This window comes from Mus musculus, chromosome 7 (assembly GCF_000001635.26).
Source record: "Mus musculus strain C57BL/6J chromosome 7, GRCm38.p6 C57BL/6J".
NCBI lineage: Eukaryota > Metazoa > Chordata > Mammalia > Rodentia > Muridae > Mus > Mus musculus.
The window spans coordinates 120,955,855-120,982,326 of record NC_000073.6 but is presented as its reverse complement, the minus strand read 5'-3'; the positions used below and the strand labels follow the sequence as shown (position 1 = coordinate 120,982,326).

Sequence of the window (26,472 nt, the reverse complement as noted above, 5' to 3'; positions counted from 1 at the left end):
ATCGTCTCCCCGGCTTTGGGAGGGTTCTGCCAAAGTGCCACGTTGGGCCGGGCAGCAGGCGTGAGGAGCCGGCTCCCGGCGCCACCCGGGGCGCGCTCGCTAGGGCGCCGGCCTTTGGGCGGCGCGGGATAGCGGCGAGAGCTGCTGCGGGACCTGCGTGTCCCGCCCCAGGGTGGCTCTGGCTGAGGGCGGCGGGGCCGGGGGAGAGCCCGGGGCAGCGGCCGAAACGGCAGGGCGGCGGCAGAGCCCGCTGCCCCCGGACGTCCCCGGCGACATGCTGGCAGATAACCTAGTGGAGGAGTTCGAGATGGAGGATGAGCCGTGGTACGACCACCGGGACCTCCAGCAAGGTGAGGGCGAGGTCGCCGGTCGGGAGGGGGGGGCGGGATTGTTGGGGTGGGAGTCCGGGGGTGGCAGGTGTGGAAAGTGCTAGAAAGTTCCTTAGGCTGGAGGTTTGGGATGCCGCGGCCCGGTGCTTCTTGCCCTCACCTGGCAACGGATCCGCCCATCCCGACCGCAGAGAGCAAGCGCGCGCGGCCCACGGCCCTGCGGGTGCGCCACACAGGCTGATGCTCGGTGCTTTAAGAAAGCGCTTGCCGGGTATGAGCGGATGGACCTCTGAGGTGGGCAGGAGTGGACCAGCTTGTCCTGCTCTAGAGGCGAGCTGCTGGCCTGGGTCCGGGTCGTGCTGCCCTGCCTGCCCCACATCGCCTTTCATGGTCCGCAGAGTCTGCAAAGCCGCTGCAGGTGGTGGGAGGGCAGTGCTGCTGTGCGGTACCCGCGCCATCTCTCTGTGAGAGTAAATTTTTTTTTTTTTGTCCCGTTTTCCAGAAAGCAGAGGCTAAAAGATTTAGGTGGATTCCCTAAAGCCGAGTATGAGGAGCCTGTAGACACTGTTCAGTTTCTTAGCATCCCAGTTTACAGCTTACTCAGTTGGGTATTAAACTGTTTTGTTTTGTGTTTTAATTTATTACTTAGCCATCGTTCATCGGGGGCTAAATGAAATTATTCGAGGGCAGCTCTTATCATGCGCTTATCTTTCTTTCGGGTTTTCAATTAAAAATAATCCTGCCTTGGTTTTCTTGCATCGGGGCATCTCCAGAGACAATCTCAAGAGTGCCCCCAGTCTGAAGCCAGTGGCCCATTTTCTTGTACATTCATAGCAGGATTTTGTGTTTGGGGACACTGATAGGCCGGCCCTCAACACCCTGGTAGGCTCCTTTAATTCTCCCAATAGCATAAGGTGCTGCAGTAGGTACCTCTGGCTGAAGAAGATACTGTTGGGGAGACTAGGTATTCACGGCAGACCCCAGAGTAGACATTGTTAACCACCATGCTGAGGGATCCGCAGGAATCCTTTGTGCTATTCTGTATAATGATCTCCACTCCAAACTTTTTGGGAAAATTAATATCTCTTTTGAGTTGGCTACTAAACACCGCCTCTTGTTCACAATTCAACTGAATCTGATGGGGGAAAAATTCGGGCTTGAATGATCCATACTTAGAAAAAGAAAACAGGTAGCTCTTTGGAGAGATGCTAATTTGTTTTTTGTTTTTTTGTTTTTTTTTTTGTTTTTGTTTTTTTGGTTTTTTTAATCCTGTCTGTCTTGATTTCTTAATGTGAAATGACCTAAGCCCACATAGATCCCTGTACTGCTATAATTGAAGCTGACTAGCAGTTACAATGCCGATTTGCCATCACATTTCTCCATGTCCACAAGACAAATTTGTTAGACATTTAGCCTACTTGAGATTTGCCCCATAAGGATTGATGACCTACTTTGATACTTGAGGACTGAAGCAACCATCGTGCGATTGCTTCTATGAAAGCAATTCATATAATCCAAGCAAGAGTTTTTTCTTTGCCATATTTAAGAAGAATCCAAAACCTTCAAGGACTGGCCAGTCTCCCATGTCTAACATCATATATAACACATCATAATAGAAACTTAATTTAGTATTTGTTGACCTGAACTGAGGCTCTCACACAAGATTAACGTTTTCAGCTCTCCTCAATCCAGAGCCCTAGTCTACCCAACAGCCAAACCCCCGTCTCCAGGAGGTTATCAGGAACCAGCAGTTGTACTATCTCGGTCTACTGAGTGGTAAACAAAATACGTTTGGTGCTATGTGTGGCACTCTTAACTTCTGATCCAGATGAAGGTGTCACATCTTCAAGTCTAACAAACCCTAACCTCTGGGCTAATTTACTGTTGATTTCCATTTGGAACTTCTTCTCTACTTTCCAGAGGCTTTCATAGCTGTTATCACAGTGGACTTTGCCATGGCTTCTGCATCATAAGTAGCCATATAAAGTACAAATGGAAGATATGAAATCCTGCTAGCTCATTAATATGCCCATGAAAGAATGATGGCTGCTCTTTTGAGCATCTTTTCCCCATTTTGTTGACTTACATGTTAAATGGTTTGGTGTGCTGGGATTGACCCTAGGCCCTCCGTGCGTGCCACGTAAGCAGTGTACCCCAGAGCCAGCCTAGAAGAACTACCTTTGAACAGAGTTTACAGTTGTTTCTCAAGAACATACTGGCTTTTTTCTAACCTAGGTATTAATGTAGGCAGTGGCACCACTTGTAGCCAGCTATTAGGGAGGCAGGACTCCCACTCAATGGGATGCTGTTCATGAATCTACTCATAGAGACATCTGGAGATGCGAGTAAATAAATGGGACACCTTCAGCACTTGCTGCTAAGGAGTTTGCGAACAGCTCTGTCTCTGTGTAGATTAAGGAACTCTAGTCGGATTTTATCATGTGTTCTTTATGATCTTCTTTATTAACTTATGTAGATTTGTATTAGATAGATGGCCTAAAATAAAATGCTTTACAAAAATAGTGAGACTTGTTTAAGACTAAACAAGCCTCCCACAATAGGCTGGGCCCTCCCACATCAGTCACTGATTAAGAAAAAACCCTATGGGCTAATGTACAACCCAGTCATGTAGAGATAGTTTCTCAATTTTGGCGCTCTCCTCTCTGATGATAGTACTATATTGTGTATCAAATTGACACAAAACCAGCCCGGGTGTATATGGAAGCCAGAGGAAGACTTGTGTGGGTCGGTTCTCGTTCCTCCATGTGGTCCTGGCAGCTGAACTCAGGTTATCAGGCATAATGGCCAGTGCTCTTACCCACTCACTGAACCCAGGTCTTTTTGTTTGTTTGTTTTGTTTTGTTTTGTTTTGTTTTGAGACAGGGTTTCTCTGTGTAGCCCTGGCTGGCCTGGAACTCACTTTGTAGACCAGGCTGACCTCAAACTCAGAAATCTGCCTGCCTCTGCCTCCCAAGCGCTGGAATTAAAGATTTCCTTATTTTACTCTTTATGTATGTGTTTTGCCTGCATGTATATCCGTGTCCCACTGGAGTTGTAGGCAAGTAATCCACCATGTGGGTGGGAACTGAGCCCAGGTTCTCTACAAGAGCAGCCAGTGCACTTAACCTGAGCCATCTCTCCAGCCCTATGGCTTGCTTCATAAAACAACTTACCAAAAGGAGAAAAAAAAAAAAAAACCCACAAATCCAGCTGAGCATAGTGGCAGGTGTGGTGGTACACACCTTTCCAGGTGGATCTGAATTCAAGGGCAGCCTGGCCTACACTGGAAGCTCTAGGCTAGCCCAGGTTATATAGTGAGAACATGTCTTTAAAAAGGTGGGGGGGGGGGGACTCTAAAGCTTTAAGAGTTTTACATTCTTTTCATCTAGTAGTAGTTGCCGTTATTTAAATGGACAAACTGTGTTAAATGTTAGGGCCTTCCTTTCTAGTCAGAGTAACAAAGCCATTCTTACCTCAGTCAGCTCTGGTCTCTTGTTAGGTGTAAAGCCACAAAGAGGTGGAGAGGCTTTGGTGAGGAGCCGTTTGTTAGAGGACTGAGTTGGCACGCTAAGAATACTGACAGTAATCTCTGGGCACAGTCTTTTCTGGGACAGCAGGAGCCTTCTATGTAGGTAATGATGGCGCTTGCTTTGAAGTGTGCCCCCAAGAACAAGGTGGAAGAGCTTCAAAGACCGGCTTTCCTTCAGACCCGCTGCCGGTGCAGTTGTCACTGGCAGAGGGAGCTTTGCAACCTTTGGGACAAGGGTTTGCGTCACAGGTGTATGGATCACCAAATGAAGTGGGAGTTTAAAGGAATACTGAAAGCCCTTTGCGAGCTGAGTAGGTCTTTCTAAGTTTCACATGAGCTCATCCCTGAATTTCTAATGTGCACTTAATCGCTGAATCATTGTTTAGAGGGTCATTAAAACTGACACTGTTGGTTTTTGTATGTGTGTGTATGTTTATGTTGAGGTTGTGTGTGTCTGTGTTCTCAATTAGAGTAATGTTGGCACCAGACATTGACTACGAATGTCACCGGATGACGCATTTGTCTTTGTAATAGGAAAAGCTTTCAGCTTTCAGCCTTCTTGAATTACTGCTGCAGATTACAATTAATAGAAGACTATCCTCAGCGTTTTTAGTTGTTCATGTTTAAGAAACAAGTAAAATAGTAAAATAAAAAGACTGTAATACATTCTGGAAGAAAGATCTTTTAAAAAAAATAGCAGTCAGCTACTATTGCTAACGTTTTTGCCCAAGTGCAAGGCTGAGTGAATATTATTCAAAGCTAGCAGCTTACACTGAAGGTAGAGCATAATAGGGCTCAGGATGGAATAACTCAGTGGTAGAGGCCTTGCTTTTGTATATGAGATCCTTAGCATTAAAGAAAAAAATTTTTACCTGCCAAGACTGGTTGGTAAAAGAATTAATAGATCACTGATACACAGTAAATCTATGATATTTATAGTGACTGTCTAAGCCAGGCCAGTTCAGTAGGATTTAGAAAAGACAATGGAAGTCCTAATTGTAATAGATACACAGGTGTGCAAAGCTTTGGACGTGTAAGATTTCCTTCCCTTTTGTGTGTTAATTAAAAAGTAAAATTAAAGGACATTCAGCATTCTCCTGTCCCCTCCGCCAATTACTTAGAAACGCTTCTTGGGCTTCCTGCCAGCTTTTGGCTCCTTTTGGTTATGGAGGCCAGATGCTACACAAGAGGAAATGATGTGTTTTAAAGACTGAAACAGTCGGGTGTTTTTACACTAACAGATGAAGTAATATCCTATTATACAGTGTGACTTCATGGGCGCATTCTTGTAGTTACGCTTTGACTTGCTAGAGTTCTAAACACTCCATGAAATATTCAAGAGACTGAAGCGTCAGGTTACTGAGCCTGGTGCAGACTCTGTTTAACTGGAACTAAGGACTGAGATGAAGATGAGTCTCGAATTTTATTTGTTGTTGGCTAATGGGAAACAACAACAACAACAAAGAGGCTAGATTTGACCTCTACAGTAGCAGGAAAGATGCTGCTGGCTGTTGTAATTGGCAAAAACAGCTCAGAACTGAATGGAGATGGTGAGGAGCTCAGGCCTTGATTCTGAAGAAGTTTCAGCTCAAAAGTTTTTGTAGATTCAATTGGCTTAGTTTGGTTTTAGTTTTATTTTTTTGAAATCAGTGAGAAGTGGCCTTTATTTTGTGAGAATTGTTTTTTATTCTGTTTTTTATATATATTCCATTATGTATATTAATTGCATATGGTACTGTGTTGTATACAAACATTCTCATAATGAGTATATAGTGCATGATGAGACTATTCTCTCCATTATCTGCCATTCACCCTTTGGTCCTCCCACCCCCTATTAGTCCCTTTTGTTCCCTAGTTTTGCTTACCGATGTGTGACATACATAACATACATATATACGTACATACATACATGACTATGTATCTGTGTGTGGCTTTGAACTTGTGGCAATCTTCCTGTTTCTGCTCCAAAGTGCTGAGACCTTGTTCAATTATAGTTATTTTTCATTCAGTGAAAAAAGTTAGTAATCTGGCTGTGTGGAGATGTTTCACTGGCTGAGCTGGCCAGAAACACCCAAATGTCTGAACTCCTCATTTCTCTTGCTGTCACTCACAGGTGACTAAAGCCCAGACTAGGGAGCACTGTAATCTCCCCCTTATGTATGTGCACAAATCTTTCCTCGGCCTTGAAACTATGCAGACATGGGTTTGAGCATTTAGTTCAGTGGTTAAGTGCTTGCTTAAAATGTAACAGAGTCCAGTGTTTGAGCCCCAGCAATGAAGAAGGGAGAAAAACAATCTACTTCACAGCTAGGCATAGGGGGGTGGGAGGGCACATGCCTGTAATTCCAGCTGATGTGAGGCAGAAAGATTGGATTTAAGACCATCCTGAGTTATGTCGTGAGACTCTTGATGAAGGAGAAGGGGGAGGGGGCTAGGGATGGTACTTTGGAGCACTTGCCTTGTGTGCAAGGTTCTAGTGATGCGAGAAGAAAACACTGCAGAGGTAGATGATGAAGAGTCCTGGTGACGTGAGTTAGAACCTTTGGTTTCTGACTGTGACTCACCATGTGTGTTTCGCTGAGTACTTTAATAGTTTTGTCCTTCAGGTTGTCTCATCTGAAAAAGTTAGGTTTTATATCCTATAGAAACATATCAAGATTAATGTCTCTTAAATGTTACTGGTTGTTGAAAAAGGTTTTAGCTTGTGAATACAAGATGGAATTTGACTTCTTTACTGGCCTTAATATAACAGTAACATGTATTTTTAATATTATTAAAATTTAAGAACACATTTTAGCAACTATCGATCACTACAGTTTCATTTTTAAATAGTGATAAATTTGTAAGGTACATAGTGATAAATTTGTAAATTTTATGATGCTGGATTTGTGGTTCATATAGTTTAATCTCAGCTGCTTGGCAGGATGAACAAGAAGGTTTTCAATTAGAGGTCAGCCTGGTCAACAGTGGGGCCTTCATTTCAAGAAAGAACATCATTAAGTTTCTCAGGCCCACGGTCCAGTAGCCTCAGGTTTTTGGCCACTTTTGTAGAGAGAATCTTCACATAGTGTGTGGAAGCATCACCTGTCAATAAAAAGCCTGTGGCCAATGAGTTGAGACAGGATTAGTAGGTGGGATATCCAGGAGAGAGAGGGAATTCTAGGAAAGAGTCGGGCATGGAGGTACTCCCTAACGCAGAGGAGAGGTACCCATGCAGCAGTACTTAGAATAGAGTAAATGGGTAATTAAGTCATGAGCTAGTCAGGAAACAGGCCAAAGCTTTGGGCCTAGGTGTTTATTCATATTTAAGAAGTTTCAGAGAGTCGTAATTTCAGGGAACAAAGAGGCAGGTAGAAAAGCCTACAGTGACACACTTTAACAGTATAACGTATAGGTTCTAGCTCATGGAATGGATCTTAAATCTAGTAATTAAAAAAAAAAAGTGGTTGGCTGCTCCCATAACATTGTTCTAATATTGCAGCAGTATATCTTGCAAGCAGGCCACTGTTGTAGGTCCAGGGTTTGTAGCTAGTAATTAACGTCCAAAGTACCTTCCAACATCACAGGATCATTAGGAGTAGAGCTTCTAGCTAGGTTACCAGCACTACCTTTTTGTTGTCTTTACCAATAGTGCCTTACCAATCGGTGGTGGAAAGCAACCAATAGGTTGTGATGTTTGGGGGCTTCCAGGGAACCGCTTTGGTCAAGTTCTCAGCAAGATGCAACCCAAGCTTGGTACTCTGGGTTTTACTTGATGGCATAAGATGTCTAGTTAGGGCATTGTCTCCCCTATTATTTGATGACTCCGTTTATATTCCTTGTGTGTGTGTGTTATGTACACATATATTTAAGCTTCTACAGTAGATGTCCACATGGTTTTCCAAATGGCCTTTACTGTTACTTGTTTCTCCTTTTGCTTCTCTCCAGTCCTGGGAGGGTCTGGGAAGAGCTGGGGAAGGTAAACACATAATGAAGACCCACAGGAAAAGTGTCTGTGTTTGGAGCTGAGCTGGACCGGGTTTGTTGCTTTGTTCCCACCCCTCCCCCACCCAGCACAATACTAATTATGTTGTTGGATGACTATATTTCATGATACATATTTGTATTCCAGTAGCTGAAGTAATTTACCATCACATAGAATACAGTTTAAAATGTCTCCGCCGTGGCTTGTAACAATCTTATGTGATTGCTCTTTGGCTGCTTCTCCCATTTCAACTGGCTCCACTCTCTTCTGCTTTCTTCCTCCTGGCTCTTTGCCAGGCTATAGATTATGATAAGTTATTTCCTGGCTCTTCCATGGTGACTTCCCATCTTTCAAGCCATAGCTAAAATTAGATTCCTCCTTACATAATTTAACTTTTTGCCCTTATAGTTAGTATCCAATTAATCAACAAATCCTTTCAGCCTTTACTTTCTAGTCATGTTGAAGTCTGTTGCTCTTCTCCATCGCCAGCATCTGGTCTGAGCCACCGTCCTTTCTCACTCCTGCTTACAGTGTCCTCTCACTGTGCTCCGTATCTCATTCCATGTGTTTGTGTGGCAGCCACAACTGGCCTGCCAAGCCTCCCTAGTCTCTCCATCTACTCTGGCGTACAAAGTGGTGCTTGATCTCTCTAGTTTAGTCCTGCACGAGCTGGCCTACCTTGGAGTCCCTCTGATTTCTCTCTATGTCCTACTCTGCTTCAGCATGGCTTCCTTAATAGTTTCACTCAGGATTCCTCCCAGGGACCTGGCACTTGCCTTGCCTCTGCCTGGAGTTCTGTTCCCTCAGATGTACACTTCCTCAGCTTCTTTACATCTTTATTGTAGCATCGTCTGTAGTTTAGCCTCTCTCATCCAAACTCCTCCATACATCTTCCTTGCTTTACATGGTCTTCCAAGTACTTGGTGTATATAACCTGCTCTCTCCCATAGGCCGTAAGCTCACGGATTCCTAAAATCTGAATTCCTTATATTCCCCAGTACCCAAAGCATAATCTGATCTTCCTGAATGTGTGTATCTCTCTCTCTCTCTCTCTCTCTCTCTCTCTCATTGTGTGTGTGTGTGTGTGTGAGAGAGAGAGAGAGAGAGAGAGAGAGAGAGAGAGAGAGAATACAATTTCAAAGCACCATTTGGGCGGTGATGATGCTATCACATTTGAAGATTCAGTGTTTATGTGTCCTCTAGCTTCCCTTAGTAGCTTAGGAAAGTCAACAAAGTAGGAACTTCACCCATTCTGTTCTTGTAGCCAGAGTTTAGAATAGTGCCTACCAACAGACATCTTTAAACCAATGGCCTGCTAGAAATACTTTGTATATTGCAACTTAGCTTGCAAAGACCATTCTGTATTATTCCATTTGATAGTTACAATCTGATACTAACAGAATAATTGTTTCTCAAAACAAGACAATTAAGTTTAGAGACCTTCACAATCACCATATGGGGGCTAGGAAGATGGTTTAGCAGTTAAGAGCATGTATTGTGTCTTAGTCAGGGTTTCTATTCCTGCACAAAAAAACATGATCAAGAAGCAAGTTGGGGAGGAGAAAGGGTTTATTCAGCTTGCAGGTCCACATTGCTATTCATCACCAAGGAAGTCAGGACTGGAACTCAAGCATATCAGAAAGCAGGAGCTGAGGCAGAGGCCATGGGGGCATGTTACTGGCTTGCTTCCCCTGGCTTGTTCAGCTTGCTTTCTTATAGAACCCAAGAACCCGGCCCAGGGATGGCACCACCCACAATGGGCTAGGCCCTCCCCACTTGATCACTAATTGAGAAAATGTCTTACAGCTGGATCTCATGGAGGCATTTCCTCAAGGGAGGCTCCTTCTCTGTGATAACTCCAGCTGTGTCAAGTTGACACACAAAACCAGCCAGTACATACTGTTCTTTCAGAGAGCCAAAGTTCAGTTTCCAGCACCCACATGAGGCAGCCTACAACCACCTGTAATTCCGACTCTGGCCTCTGTGGGCATCTGCACTCATTTACACATACACACACACAGACAGAAACACACACAATTAACAATAATAAAAATGAAAACATTTAAAATCACTTCTAGAAAATGTTAATCAGATCTGGGTCTTATACCTTCCTTGCCTTGAAGTCATTACATTTCCCACTGTATATCATAGAGTTGGCCCATAAAATGCACTACATGACAATTGTTTCATTTACCTGTGTCACCATAATTGCTGGGATTTTTAAAGTAAAAGCCTTGTCCTCTGGCAACCCCAGCAAGCTAAGCTCAGTCACCTATCTTCAGTACACCATTAAAGAGACAGATGATTGGGAGGCAGAGGCAGGCGGATTTCTGCGTTCGGGGCCAGCCTGGTCTTCAGAGTAAATTCCAAGACAGGGCTATACAGAGAAACCCTGCCTCAAAAAACCAAAAAGAAAACATAAATGAAAGAAAGAAAGAGAGAGACAGATGATAGTGAAAAACAAAAGATTTATTTAACATGGCTATCCTGGGAAGAGGAACAAATATGAGAGGCCTACATCCCCATGTCCATTTAAGGGATTACTAACATGAGGTGTAGGTGACTAGAGAACAGGAGGTTTATATAACTAAGCAGTGCTGATCAAGGTGAGGTCCTGCCTATGTTGTTTCAGCTCTGGTCTGTCCTATTGGGTGGGCTGATAAGTTGTCAGTCAGAACTGTATGGAACACAGCCTTTCCTCTGGTAGGGGGCTCCTGGGGGAGATTTTAATTATTTGGGGGACAGGGCACAGGTGTCTCTTGAGATATCTATCCTGTCAGGGTGTTTACATTGCCACTATTATTGTTTTGTGTTTCTTTTTCTGTTATTACTAAGTTTCTATTCCTGGGATTGTAATATAACAAAACCTGTCTTGCTTGCACATATGTCTAAGAAGGTAATTGATAAATAAGCTTTAAAACCGAGAAGCCAGATGCGGTGACTCCTACTTGTAATCATAGCATGTGGGAAGGTGAAGGAGAATTGCTGTGACTTCCCAGGACAGTGGGGGCAAGAGGAGCAGGGCTGGAATACAATAGCGCCTGGCCCCATGTTTAAGGGAAGTATGAAACAAAACCATATTGCTGCTTTGCTTAAAAGCTGTGATAGGGCTGTGTGGCAGTGGTACATGCCTTTAATCCTAGCACTCAGGAGGCAGAGACAGGCAGATCGAGGCCAGCCTTGTCTACAAAGTGAGTTCCAGGACAGTCAGGCCTCACAGAGAAACCTTGCCTTAAAAAAACAAAAAACTAAACAAAACGGAAAAAAAAAAAAAAGAAGAAGAACAAAAAAGATGTGATAGGAATTGGGGTTGGGAGAGACAGACTTGTGTGTGAAACAAGTATCTCACCACTGGCATTAATGTTTAGCTGCCCTGAGAGTCTAGGATATAGGGGGTTGGAGAGAGAGCTCAGTCATTAAGAGCATGGCCTGCTTTTGTGGAGGATCTGGAGTAGGTTCTTAGCACTCACATCAATAGGTCACAACCACATGTCACCCCAGTTCCATGGGGTCCAGTGTTGCTTCTGACCTTCAGCGGTACATAAACTCTCATAGACACACACACACACACACACACACACACACACACACACACACAAATTCAAAGGAAACAATTTAAAGGAGTCCAGACAACAAACTTTGCTTTGCCAGTTGTGTTCACAGTAGCTTGCTAGAAATTTTGGAGGCTGCTAAGAGGCCTATCTCTTTGGCTCAAGGATTCATCTCAAAAGCACAATGTCAGGATTTGAATAAGTCTTTTACCAAAAGACTATTTGGAATTGTAAGACTGAATGGTCATTTCTGAAATAATGCCCACATCTCTATGAAATAGACTACTGTCTTTTATGTCTGACAGGGTGCATGAGAGAGTCCTTCACCTGCTAGCAGGCCCCAGGTCAACTGAATTTTAAGTAGGACTCGGATTTCTTTTAGGTCATTCTGCGTTCTACTGGGACCTGACTTGCATGTGTGGGGCTTGCTTCATTTACTTTAAGAACTGAGTTATATAAAAATTGAAGTGAGCTCATTGGACTTGCTGCGTCCTAAGAGTTGTTTGTTGTGCCAGATCTCCAGCTTGCTGCTGAACTTGGAAAGACGCTACTGGATCGGAACACAGAGTTGGAAGATTCTCTTCAGCAGATGTACACAACCAATCAGGAGCAGTTACAGGAAATCGAGGTAATTTATTCAGTGGGAGAGGTACATCCTCTGATGTGTGGCTCTCTGCTGTTGTCATCGACCTCTAAAATAGCACTTGCAGCTAGAAATAGTATTCAACTTGGAAGTAGTCTTTTTTGAGAAATTGAACCACCAAAGACACTTTCTTTAGATGTGCCTAGTAGGTAAGTATGCTCTGATTAAAAATAGTTTTCTCTTCAACCTTGGTAAAGTGTGTAAAAGTAAACAATCTAGTATTTGCCAGTGTGTAAAGCAAATGCTATGAAGTTGTACTTAGTTTTTTAAGTTTCTTTTTCTTTTAGTAATAAAATTAGTTATGCAACATGGAAGGTATACAGGAAAGCACGCACATGCAGAAACACATGCAGAAAGCATGCACATGCAGAAAGCACGTGCAGAAACACATGTGGAAAGCATGCACATGCTGAAACACATGCGGGAAAGCACATGCGGAAAGACATGCGGGAAACACATGCGGGAAAGCACATGCAGAAAGTGCATGCAGAAACACATGCGGAAAGCACATGCAGAACAGGACTGTGCAGCCCAGCCCCCCCACCGCCACCCCCCAGTTTGGGGAGAGAACTGCCCAGACTATTGACATTCCCTGCATACTCTTCTTTGGTGGCACCTCCCTCCTTCCAACTAAACACCATTCCATATTTAGAGTTAGGTAGGAAGGTTTGTTTTGATGCAGTATTTGATTTTATAATTTATTTTAACGACCTGTGCTTAAACTTAAAGAATTAGTCAAATTCTTGTTATTTATTTGAGACAGGAAGTGTTGTTCTGCAATCTGGGTCGGTTTGAGACTCAGTCTCCTGCCTCAGCCTTTACAAATTTTTGTGAAGTAAACATACCGGTGCAGCCTACACTCAGATAAGGAGTGAAAACATTATCAGTCATTCACTCACTACCCCAGTAACCAGCACCCCACCCAGACACCCTGGATTAGCCTCTGTTTGAACTTCACATGAGTGTAGTGACTTGTGCAAATTTTAACCTAACTTTTACTTCGGTTTCATTTGCTTCTGTGGATTTCGAGTGCTGAATACACGCTCTGTCCCTAAGTCTCCGGGGTCCTAAACTTTTCAAAATTTTATTGACAGTTTTCCTCACTAGACAAGTAATTAAAACATGGAGTGGGAGTGTTGTTGTTTTCTAATTTACAAAAACAATAAGGCAGGTGTGGTAATGCGTACCTTTAATCGTCAGCACCCAAACTGAAGCAGGTGGGCCTGTGAGTTTGAGGCCAGCCTGATCCACAGAGTAAGTTCCAGGACACCCAGGGCTACATAGAGAAACCCTGTCTTGAAAATTGAAAAAGATAGAGAAAGAAAAACAGTTATGATTAAGAACCAAAAAGTCAGCATTTACCCCATCTCCCAGAGAGATCTAAAATGAGTTGAAACCATTGTTGAACAAAATACTGATCGGGGATGAGGGATACTGGTCAGCTGGTGAGAACAGGAGGAGGAAGTCTCTAAGACTTACTATGAAGAACACGGGGGCGGGGGTCGGGGGTCGGGTATTGAGACAGGTCTCACCATGTGGTCCTGGCTATCCTAGAACTCACCATGTAGACCAGGCTGGCCTCAGATTTGCAGAGATCTATTTGCCTCTGCCTCCCAAGTGCTAGAACTAAAGGTGCCATGATGGTTCAGCTTCCAAGGACTGATTATAATACTAATGCCAAGTATTCTTCCAGAGGCTATTAGTGCATTTCAAACAGTCATTGTAAAAGATGATCAGTAATTGAAGTATTGTTTTTGATGTTTAAAAATGGCTACCAAGATGACTTTACTCAGGACTTAGAATGGGAGGGGAAAACTGACTCCTTCAAGTTGTCCTCTGACTCCACATTTGTGCCATGGTATTCACACCCCCCAAGAAGATCCATACACCCAGACGATCCACAACCTCCCCAGATGATCCACACACACCCCAGACAATACACACACGCATACCCCAGACAATCCATAAATGAAAATTTAGAACATGTTTGTTTGTTTGTTTGTTTGTTTTAAAGAAAATTGAGCTGGTGTAATAGGGCATGATTTTAATCCCTCCACTTAGGAGGCAGAGATGGGCAGATCTCTGTGAGTTCAAGGCCAGCCTGGTCTGCATAGTGGGTACCAGTAGGCTAACCAGGACTACATAGTTGAGACTTAGTCACACACACATTTCTAAAGTTTTATTATGATTTGTAAAATTTTATGTGTATGGGTGTTTTTTCTGCATGTCTACGCATCATGTTTCTGCCTGGTGCCCATGGGAACCAGAAGAGAGCATCAGATTCTATGGAACTGGAGTTATAGACAATGTGTGCCGACATGTCAGTGCTGGGAATTGAAGTCTGGTCCTCATGTAGCAACAAGTACTCTAAGCTGCTGAGCCATCTCTCAAGCCCTCAATTTTTTTTAAAAAGTTGAGTAAGCTATTGAAGTAGTGGTTTTACTGGCTTCAGAAAGGCCTGTGGCTTGTCTGAGTACTGATTTGAACACCCAGTTTTTAAATTACATTTATTATTAACCTACATTTGTATATGTATACGTGTATACACACACACACACCTGGGTGTCTGGAGGTCAGAGGATAACTTGTAGAATCTCCTCCTCATATTTGGGTTCCAGGGATCAAACAGGTTTTTAGGCTGGGTTGCCAGTGGCCGCCCTACACATCTAAGTTATTAAAGAGTACAGAGGAAAGTAGCTCTCATTTGCTTGTTTGTTTTCAGGTCCTGGATGGGAGCGGGAGGCTATGGAGGGTAATGGGATTTGACCAGATCTTTCCTACAGCCATGTGTTCTAGCTACTTTGTTGCTTTTACACGTGTGCATTGTCCCGACAGGAGTTATACATGCTTATTAAAGTGGTTCCACTTCACAGCATCCCATTTTGCAAGAATTCATTCCTTCTTGGGAATAGAGGGAATGAGGTGTGAGTAAGTTTGTGAGTGTGTGTGTGTGTGGGTGTGGGTGTGGGTGTAGGCACACATGCCAGCACCGAAGATTGAGGTGAAATATTTTTCCCTATTGCTTTCCAAAATGTCTCTCACTTAACCTGGAGCTTACCAATGAAGTAAGCCCAGGGAATCTTCCTGTCTTTGTCCCCAGAACTGGGATTACAGGTGTACACGCCATGCCAGCTTTTTTTTTTTTTTTAATTTTTACTTACATATGTGTATTTTATTGTTTTTAAGACAGGGTCTTAATATGTAGTTCTGATTCTCTGGGACTCAGTATGTAAACCAGGCTGGCCTCAAACTCACAGAGACCTAACTGCCTCTAACTTCTGAGGGCCAGGATTAAAGGCATGGGCCACATAGCCCAGCTGTGTATGAGTGTTTTACCTGCATGTATGTAAGTGCTCTGCATGCCTGTTTGGTGCCAGAGAGCAGTTTCAAGGTTCTGAGCACTGGGCGTGGTGGTGCATGCCTTTAATCCCAGCACTCGGGAGGCAGAGGCAGGTGGATTTCTGAGTTCGAGGCCAGCCTGGTCTACAGAGTGAGTTCCAGGACAGCCAGGGCTATACAGAGAAACCCTGTCTCGAAAAACCAAAAAACAAAACAAAAAAAATTGTTCTGAGCACTTAAGTGTGGGATTCTTGTAGACTGGGCAGACTTGTAGAGGGGCAGAGGGAGCACTGGCCTTTGTATTCAGAGACTTTTGGGCTGTGAATTTGCAAATAGATAGCCATGTAAATCACCTCTCAGATCTGTCTGCTTCGCTTGGAATAGTGACAAATGTCAGCACTGCATTGGTACAGGATGCTCTGAAGGGAAGGTGAGATCATGGGAATGATATGTTTTGGACTTGTGTAATTACCACATCATTATTTATTCATTTGACAGAATATTTGTAGTGGAAAAGTCTTAATTCTAAAAACAAAATTCTGTTGATTTAGTGGGCAAGCTAGGGCTGAGGAGATGGCTCGGTTGGTAACGTGGTTGCCGTGCAAACATAAAAACATAGGTTTGGACCCCCCACACCCACATAAAAGCCAAGTATGATGGCATATGTCTGTAATACAGTGGCAGCAGACAGGTGGATCCCCAAGAACCAGTATAGTCTATGGGTGAACTCCAGGTTCAGAGAGAGACCCTGTCGCAAAAAAAATAAAAGGCAGACATCTCGTATCAGCTCTGGCCTCCACACACACATATGCTACACATACGCACAAAAGCCTACTTGGTATGCTTTTAATATGTGGCCTTTATTTTCATATTTCTCCTATCCAACCCTGTATGTCCTATGGTAAATATATTACTGTAATTAGGGGAAATATACTTTTCATCATTTATTAGGAATTATTTCTTCACTGTTATTAAAGGTTATTTTTGCACAAAGTTTGAAAGACTTGGCTGTAATCTTTGATTAAAGAATAGTACTCACACTGCTGGGAAGCCAAATTTCCATTTTTGTTTTGCTTTTTGAGACAGGATCTCTATATATAGCCATGGCTGGCCTGGAACTCCCTATGTAGACCAGGCTGACCTCAACTCAGAGATCCACTTGCTTCTGTCTCCCCAGGGCTGGGATTAAAGGTGTGGCCATTATGCCTGGATCCTTTTGTTTTTTTAAACCATGAGTTCTGGGGTCTGAACTCAGGTCCTCAGGTTTGCAAAGCAAGCATTTTCCAACTGAATTGTCTTCCAAGCCAGATGTTCTTGCCATAGGTTAGGATTTTTGTCTATTTTGCTGCCAATCCCAAATTCCCCATTGATGTTTTCTTTGTCTTTTTTGTTTTGTTTTGTTTATTTATTTATTTATTTATTTTTTTGGAACTCTTTTTCCCCTATTCAATATAACAGATTCTGAATTGAGAAAATGGGTCCATGTATGGACTTCGAGGTGAATGGGTGGGAAAGATAACCTTTTTCCTTCTATACAAAGTGAAGAAAAAGTACGAATTTAGAGCCCAAAGCTAAACTTGCGTACTTACTTAGAAGCCAGTAGTTTTTCTTGAAGTTGCTGACCAGGTGACACTCCTTATAGGTTATTTGTGACTGATATTGAAGACTGAATGGCTTTTCTGATTAATTTCAGCTTAACTTAATTAAACTAAACTCCTACCATGTGAAAAAACAAGCTCCTTAGCATTCTTGGGTTATCCTCAAGACCAAGTCCTCTCAGGCTAAGATATCACGGGTTCTTCAATGGCTTCGTTGTGTTTTTGTCACAGATTTTTACATAGTAAATAAGAGGCTCTTTACGTAGGTTTTTAGTGGCCCATTTGCATGTTGACTTACTTCCTGTGTGTTGGCCACAAGCCTAAGATGACAATTTTTTTTAAAGAGGCTTAACTTGGGACCCATGCAGTGTGTGGTGTGTATTGTAAGTATCTCCCCTCCAGGTTTCTGAGGATAACGTTGGGGCCATGGGAAATAGGGAATCTAAGTGGAAATTAGTGGTTAGTAGGCTTTTCTCAGGAGGTCTATAGCCAAGCCCATCACAGAAGCTTTCAAACTAAACCGTACTTGACATTTGCACTCTGAATTCTGTGGTACTGAACCTAGCTGCTGTGAACAGAGGTCTTGAAATAGATATTTAGCTAAATTGTAATCCTTACTAAAATATGTCAGAAATGGGCTACATAGAGAACAATAACCATTCCTTCCCAGAAAGAGAGTGACAGTGACAGTCAAGAATTGTGAGTTGATTGTTCTGTTGTTGCCTTGAGAGGAATGAGGGCAAGGTGCTGTGTAGACAAGAGCAAGTCCTCTGACAAATGCATTTCATATGTGGGGATGAGGACAAACCATCTAGGTCCCTGCAATTGTCTTTCAGGTGAATCTTAGCATTGCATATACAAAGTTTAAAAACTAATTCTAAATAAAGATGACAGTAGCTACCTCTTCCTGAACACTTTGATCATTTGTCAGATACCAGAGTGGACTCTGTATATTAACCTTCATGTAAATAAATGCATATGTAAGAGGACAGTTTAACAGGAGTAAAAGGTGTATTTTGATATTCATACATCAGAGATACTCAAGTGAGTGATTCTCTTAAGAGGTGGCTTTGGAGTTTATCTTACACACGGAGATAGATATTCCTGGTTGGCAGCCTCACTACGTCTGAAATGAACTACAATCTAGAAATGGAGGGCACACCTGTGATCCAGAACTTAAGGCTTGAAGACACAGGCTTTTGATCCTCTAAGTGTTGGATGACGAATGCTTTTGATCTGGATCTTGAGGCATAGCGGCCATGAAAATCTTAAGCTCAGACAAGGAGGTACATGGCTTTAATCCCAGGAGACAGAGACAAGCAGATCTCTGAATTCAAGGCCAGCCTGGGACAGAGTAAGTTCCAACTAGAGAAAAGCTTAGGTCCAGGTGTAGTGGTATACACCTTTAATCTAGGCCATACCTTCTGCAGGAGGCTGAGATACGGGCAATAGAAAAAGGAGGAAGGGTTTGTTCTTTTTGCCTGTTACAGTTCCCTGCCAGTTCATCTGTTGGAACCTACTCCTTCAGGATTCCGTCTTATAAGAAGACCAGCTGAAACAACCCAGCCTATGAGTCTGAGCAACTCCTAGACTCTTAGACTTCCCATTCACAGTTGCCCACTGTTGGGTTAGTTGGACTGCAGACTGTAAGTCATTCCAATAAATTCCCTTAATATATACAGACAGTCCATAAGTTCTGTGACTCTAGAGAATCCTGCCTAACACATACACTGTAATGCAGAACAGTATATTCTTGGAGCAGGGATTAGATGGAGGAAAAGGACTTGGACTCTAAGTGTGGCAACTTAGTGGAGGACAAGTAGATAAAAACTAGTAAAGCTTTTGGGTTGGATTCCTCTGGTGCTGACTCCTGGCCCAGAAGAGTCTGAAATTGTGCTCAGTGGTTAGCTTTCATTCTGCCTGACAGATAGGGAGGGATAAACATGGAGGGCACACAGCTTTCCTGCATCTGTTTCTTAACCGTCCTTAAGCCAAAAACAACACATAGTCTGAAGCCACATATCCTGGTTGTATATATAGTAATCTTTATAGCCTCATGAGGTCCTGATGAGGAAATCATAGAAAAATTCGCAATGTCAAAGGGCCTTCAAGCCTGTCCTGTGAGCTGGCGTACCACTTCCTCCATATAGCTCTGGTCTTGACCTCACTAAAAGACTCCATTCGTAAACTGACTTTTCATATGTTCCCTGTGGGACAGATCCGTCCCATGTAGAGGATGTAGGAATAGTCTCTTTGTAAATAATTTGTACCTGTTTATACGTTTGCCTTTTTTAAGGTTATTGTGCATCAAACCCAAAGAATACTTAGGACCTGATATAAATTATAAACTGTCTTAAAAATGTTTATAGTATATATGCATTTATTTTGAGTGAGTGTGTGTCTGTGTGTGTGAATATGCAAATGTGGGACAGCAAGTCTGTGGAGGTCAGAGGACAGTTTACAGGAGTTAGTGCTCTCTCTTCCACGGTGTGAGCTCTTGAAATTAAAATCTGGTCATCAGGCTTGGCAGCAAGTGCCCTTACCACTGAGCCATCTTGCCACCCTAATCATATATATTCTGCTTACCCTAACTAAGCACTGGACCCAGTCCAGTAGTCCTAAGAAATTAAATACATTCCTGTGGATGAGCCAAGGGCAGAACCAAAAGCTTTCTTCCACAGGTCTGAAGTAGTTTCCTGTCAGAAGTTGAGTGGTTAGTTTTCACAAGGGATCATGAGAAACTTGTGAAGGTTCAGGCAGCAAAGAATAAGTGGATTTCCCTAGATCCCATGCTGTGTCTGTCTAACTTTGCTTACTTAACATGTCAGTTTGGCAGTTTCTAACACTACAATGGCTTACCACTTCTGAACCCCAGACAGTCGACTGAGGTCTTCCCCATAAAGTTTACAGCAAATTTATTTGTTATCAGCGAATCTTGAATTGATTTGAGGCTGTTTGTAATATTCACACTTTTTGATGCCAAAGTATCAGTGCTGCCCAGACCTCACAGGGGTGTTAAAAACATGTTTTGTTTGGGAATAGTGATGGTGGTGTTAATTCAAAGAAATTTTCAGAACACTTTTGGCCCTGAGATTCGTATGAGAAAGTTAAAGAGTTAAAAAGAGGTTGTTAGCTCTGTGCATGGCCACTGATATAAGAATCTGAAAGGGGCTACATTGGATCACTGAATATCAGTTAGCTCTGTTTCTTGAAAGAAGACTGTTGAAAGCCAGTGCAAGGGTTGCACACCTGTAGTCCCAGTACTAGGAAGCTGAGTCAGGAGGGCCAAAGGTCAGAGCCAGCATGCCTGGGATAGATAGCAGACGTTTTCTCAAAAAACAAAGGTCACTTGGCTCTGGTGGTACTTGAGGAGCTGGTTTCAGGAGTGTTTGTAAAGTCAAATCTGCTGCTACCATATGGTTATACTCCAAACCCCCCTCTCCCTCTCTTCTGGTTGTGTCCAGAGGAATGGGCGTGTTGTGTTTGGAATATGCTCCGCTTTAGTGTGTCCAGGTAGGAATGGGATGGAGGGGCCGGGTGACCTAGCTGTGGTATTAAGACTGCGCTTATCCTCCATCTTCAGAAAGCAGTCTTAGCAGGACCAAAATAAATAACCTGCTAAGTATCTCAAGAGTAAGGATAATAGAGATAACATTCCTGTAGAAAGAGGTAACAAGATTTTGATATATATTAAAGTACCTGGTAAAATTAATGTATTTTTCACTAGTTTTGTCTAAAATGCCTCATTCAGGAAAAAAAGATTGATTTTTTTTTTTTCAAGCAAAAAACCCATCAAAATCCTCTACTTTAAGCTTTTCCTTCCTTTTTCCTTTTGGTTAAACATATATTTTAACCTTTTTTGCTTTTTAAAGATTTATTATTTGTATCTGTATGACTGTTTTGCCTGAATGTGTGTACATGCACTTGTGTGCGTGCCTGACGCCTGCAGAAGTTGGAAGGAGCAGATCCCCTGGAACTGGAGCTAAGAGAGGTGGTAATCTGTGGGTTGGATGCTGGCAGTGGGTCGTCATGTCCTCTATAAGAACAAGGGCTCTTCACCACTGCCATCTCTCCAGCCTCTGTTAGACACAGTGCTTAAACTTTTATCATGTTTTCCAAGTTTTCGTGAGGGATTATCATATTTCCTTTTGGGTTTTCCTTTTGAATATTAAGCATATCGTTCGTAAAAGTAGTCTAGACTCATGGAATGTCAGAGTTTTGGGAAGTATTAATGGAGCTAAGCACATTGAAAATAGCTTGTGCTGATTTTATTATTAAAACAAGGTAGTTTTGTTGGGATTTAATATTCTCTTTTCCATTAAGTAAGCTGATGACAACAGTATAGTAAAAAAAAAAAAAAAAAAAAAAAAATTCACTTTTGGTCTTTGTCCCTGAATCCTGGCTTCTTAAAAAGTCTTCTAAAACCATTGTTGTCCAGAGTAATAGGATGACGAGAGGCCCACATTATTAGCTAGCCAGGAGATATGTGGGCAGAGCATCAGGCAACTTTAGTTATCAAAGCCTTTGACAAAACTCTAAGGCTGTGGAGCTTTTGGGCTGGCAAACACATCCCCATGCCAGGCGGGTGCTGAGCCCACAGGTGAAGCCCGGCGCCCTCACCTGGCTTTAGTTGGTGTTGGAGAACCATAGAATTGGTGTTAAGTGTGCAGGTTATCTCATCTGCTCTGTGACCTGATCTGACTCCTCTTTTACAGTACCTGACCAAGCAGGTGGAGCTTCTACGGCAAATGAATGAGCAGCATGCGAAAGTTTATGAGCAGTTAGATGTCACAGCAAGAGAACTGGAAGAAACCAACCAGAAGCTAGTTGCTGAGAGCAAGGCCTCACAGCAGAAAATCCTCAGGTAGACTTTCTAACTGTTACAGGGGACAATCTACAAAGGGGTTAGGATAATTTGAAGTAGAATGTGCCTGTAGAAGGTTGGGCAGTCTAGGATAAGGGTTTTTTTGGGGGGAGGTGGGGGGAGAAGGAGGATTAACTGTAAGTCCTTTCCAATTAAGAAAGCCAAGTTTGAGTGGCTCACACCTAATCCCTTTCATTGGTTTTGATCTTAATTTATTTTGACAAGCAGCGACCGGCTTCTGCTTTATTCATAGCCTGACAGAAACAATTGAATGCCTGCAAACCAACATTGATCACCTGCAGAGCCAAGTGGAGGAGCTGAAGTCTTCCAGCCAAGGAAGAGGGAGGCAGAAGGCATGTGACCAGGAGAAACCAGCACCCAGCTTCTCCTGTCTGAAAGAGCTGTATGACCTCCGCCAGTAAGCGCCTTCCTTGCTGTGGATTTGCACACTGGGAGCATCCCATGTCACTGACATATTGTGGGTTACATAGATGGAACGTGTCAGACACCAGTGGGTAGCAGAGCCCCTGAACCTAAACGTAGCAGTGAGAGTTCATGGGTGTCAGTAACTTTGTGAAAAGTTTTTCTTTCTTTTCTTTTCATTTTAATTTGTTAAATATTAGTTTAAAATTAGTAATACTTCCACCGTAGTACAGATTTGGGAGTTGTATTTCACTTTAGAATGAAGGAAAAGGTGGAAACTTTGGAAGCTGGGTTTGGTAGCTCATGCCTCTAATTCCAGCACTCAGGAAGCAGAGGCAGACTCTGCACGATCAAGTCCAGAACATGGCAAGGTCAGGACAGCTAGGACTACACGGAGACCTTGTCCCAAATGAGAAGAAGAAAAGTATTTTTTCCTAAAGAAATGACTCTATAGTTTATAGTTTTGGTTTTAAGTCTTTAATAATGCTTACTTAACACATATTACATCCAGGAATGATGGCTAAAATGGACATGTTCTATGTCCTCAAAACCCTTCATTCTAATGGAGAGTTAGATGCTCCATAACCAAGACACACAGATAGGTACAAGCTGCCTCGGACTGAATAGAAGAGAGGCCAGTTCATGTCTCTCACATTTCCTATGGCGATTTTGGGGTTTTGAGATAAGGTCTCATTCGGCCCAGCTGGCCTTCACCTCCCACGTGCTGCTGAGATGACATGTGTGCATCTGGCACTGTGCATGTTTTCTTAGAGCAGATACTAACTCTCCTCAGGTCAGAATTTCTAGATGTGACCATTAAGCTGCCCCAGTGGTTCTGATGGGTAGCCCAGGTTAAAGGTCCAAACACTGTGTTCCTTAACCTTGGTTTCACGTTATGGAAAACATTTAAAATTCCATAGGTCCAGGCAGCAGACCAACAATTTTCAAAACCGATGGTGTGAACTCCAGGTTCTAAGACCACCACCCAGCTGATAGTGATCTCCAACTATTGATAAGAATTTCTGTCCATTATATTTCCTAGTAAGCAGCTATCTTTCTGCTGGCCTTGGCATGCGTTTTCTGTACTACTTTTACTGTTGGGGGAAAAGTCAACCACAAAACCTGTATTTGCTTTCAAGAATTCACCAGCCTCATACAGTTTCATGTAGCCACTGCTTGTAGTATGGAATGGGCTAAAAATTGATGTCACAGCTTTTAAACGACTTAGTTGAAAAGCAGCCTCCTCTGCAGTCTCAGCTGACCTTTATATATCCCATGTTTCCTCACAGACACTTTGTGTATGACCACGTGTTCGCTGAGAAGATCACTTCCTTGCAGAGCCAACAGAGCCCTGATGAAGAAGAAAATGAGCACCTGAAAAAGGCAGTGACGATGTTGCAGGCCCAGCTAAGTCTAGAGAGGAAGAAGCGAGTGAGCGTGGAGGCAGAGTATAAAGTGGTGCTGAAGGAGAACAGTGAGCTGGAGCAGCAGCTGGGGGCCACAGATGCCTACCGAGCCCGGGCCCTGGAGTTGGAGGCAGAGGTGGCTGAGATGCGGCAGATGCTGCAGGCAGAGCATCCTTTTGTGAATGGTGTGGAGAAGCTGGTGCCCGACTCTCTGTTTGTTCCTTTCAAGGAGCCTAGCCAGAGTCTGCTGGAGGAAATGTTCCTGGCTGCTCCAGAAGCACCTAGAAAACCACTCAAACGAAGCAGCAGTGAGACGGCGCTCAGCAGTTTGGCAGGGGATGACATCGTGAAGGACCATGAGGACACTTGCATCAGGAGGGCTAAGGCTGTGAAGCAGAGGGGCATCTCCCTTCTGCATGAAGTGGACACTCAGTACAGTGCCCTGAAAGTGAAGTATGAAGAGCTACTGAAGAAGTGCCAGCAGGAGCAGGACTCACTGTCACACAAGGCTGTGCAGACCTCTAGACTACTGACTAGGGACCTGACAGGACTGGTCACGCAGTCTGAGGCGGGGGCCAGTGGCTGGGAACCCACCCCTGTAAGCCCAGAGTCCATCAGTTCCCCCACCACTACACCTCCAGAATACAAAGCACTATTTAAGGAGATATTTAGTTGCATCAAGAAAACAAAGCAGGAAATAGATGAACAGAGAACAAAATACCCTTCTCTCTCCTCTTACTCGTACTGAGACTCCAGTTGTAACTGCTTGTTTTCGCTCACTTGCCTCCCCTTCAGACATGTAAGTGCAGTCTCCAAAGCTTGACGTTGCTAATGACACCTGCCTCGTTGCTTTGCTTAGTTGGCAAAAGCAGGAAAAGAGGTGACAGAGAATGTTGACTCCAAGGTCCCTAGGAAATCTCACGATACACTGGCCGCTGGTTGGTACACTGATTTCCAGGAAAAGCCCCAGAAGCAGTAGAGGGAGAGCCATGTACTTGGGAGTAGGCTGAAGTACCTAACAGTGTAGGGTAAAGAACAGAATTGGAACAGAACTAAGGCTGTTGCTTTCATAGCATCTCAGACTACTTGGAACTCCAAGGACTGCCTAACTAAAGTACTTTCACAAACACTAACATTCAGAAGGATGTTGAGAAAGCAAGATCTAATCTGAAATGGATGACATTAACAAGCTCCTTAAGCCCCTGAAGTTTTATTGCATCTGCTAGCACTTGAATGCTGACTGACAGGCAGATCCTGATATATCCAAATTCGAATTAATACCATTTGAAATGGCAAGTCTTGGCTTAACGCCTGTTTGTATGCCCAGCATTCAGCTGTTTTACTCAAAGCTAGGCATGTCATAGTAATTGTCTTTTCAGATGGAAACTAGAGAACTCTCCTAGGTGTGATCTGCACTGGCCACTTGGCAGGCACAAGCTGCTTCCTTCCCCTCAGGTCTTAACCCTTCCCAGACCTGCAGCGATTCCTGTCGACTCCCTTACACAGTATTGATCTTCTGACTGTGGAAACAACCTTCCTCTCACTTTCACACCTTTAATTTAAATCTATTTAAGAGAACCATGGTTCTGATTGTTGTGTATATTTTTCTAAAGGCTGAATAAAGCTATCTATGAATGTGAACAAATGGGTCTACGTCTGTTGTTTTTAAGTTTTAAGTTTGAAACCAGCTGGCTCTCCCCCAGTAGACTGCTCAAGGGAATTTGGAAGGGATTTCCCCTTGGTTTTTGTTTTTAAGAAAGAAATCTTTGGGACTGTATAACTTAACACAAATTCTACCAATGTTGCTAAATATTATGACTGAAAACATTTTCCACAATTATTTTCACTATTTCAGAAGTGTCTGGCTTAGTTCTGAATTCATAGCACCTAACTCGTTGATTGTTAGAGCTTCTGATCAGATAATCATGGTGAAAGTACTTTTCAGTGTTTCACTATTGGGCTAGGACAATGGCTCAGTTATGTAAGGTGCTTGTTGTACAAGCACTAAGACCAGGGTTCACTCAACAGCACCCATGCAAAAGATAACAAGCGTGGTGGGCACACACACAACCACCTCAGCACTGTGGAGGCAAACACCTGCAGATCCCAAGGACTCACGGCCCTAGCCAATCTGTAAGCTCCAAGTTCAGTGAGTAAAGGCCGGAGCAGTGTCTCAAGGAATTGTTCATTGGTTAAGAAGGCCTGAGTTTGGTTCCCAGCAGCCATATCGGGCACCACACCACTGCCTATAACTCCAGCTACAGGGTCTGTGATGTTTCTGACCTGGAGCATGTACAAACAACTTTTTTTTTTCTAAAAGAGTAGTGATAGTGGAAGTCAACTCAATGTCAGCCTTGGGCCTGCACATACATTGACACACAAAATAGTAACACTAGTTAAGTGTTAAGACGAGTATTGGCTCTAAATTAGATGTGCTTTTGAATTCTGTTTTATACCAGTGAGGCAAAGGATCTGACTTCAGTCCCCAGAACCCACATAGTGGAAGAGACCTCCACACCAGTGGCACTCACATGCCTCTACATACGTGCTCACAAACACAAAATGTAAAAATTTAATTTCAACTTTAAAGCTGTGGCTAACCTAAAACTCCCTGTAACCAACCTGGCCTTGAGCTTGTAGCACGTCTGCCTGTCCAGTCCTAGGATTCTGAATATCACCTCCATGTTTTTATATTGTATGTTTGATTGATTCTTTTGAGATGGTCTCAGGTAACTGATGACCCTAAACTTGAGACTCCATTTCCCAAGTGGTGTTGTGACATTAGGAATTGAACCTGGAGCTAATGCGTGCCAGACAAGAACTCTT

The 26,472-nt window shown here is 43.2% G+C and overlaps 1 protein-coding gene across 2 annotated transcripts; it reads left to right on the top strand.

Moving 5' to 3' along the window:
* Positions 1-14: 14 nt before the first annotated feature.
* On the top strand, positions 15-25,291 carry Cdr2 (cerebellar degeneration-related 2). Of its 2 annotated transcripts, none has more exons than NM_007672.2 (5): positions 15-350; positions 11,889-12,001; positions 21,669-21,817; positions 22,071-22,235; positions 23,530-25,291. In NM_007672.2, the coding sequence occupies exons 1-5, from the start codon at positions 275-277 to the stop codon at positions 24,392-24,394; spliced, it is 1,368 nt and encodes a 455-aa protein (NP_031698.2). In that variant the 5' UTR covers positions 15-274; the 3' UTR covers positions 24,395-25,291. The 2 variants fall into 2 exon arrangements, with proteins under 2 accessions (NP_031698.2, NP_001341915.1); NM_001354986.1 differs by having other exon boundaries at positions 22,046-22,235; positions 23,530-25,287.
* Positions 25,292-26,472: the final 1,181 nt, after the last annotated feature.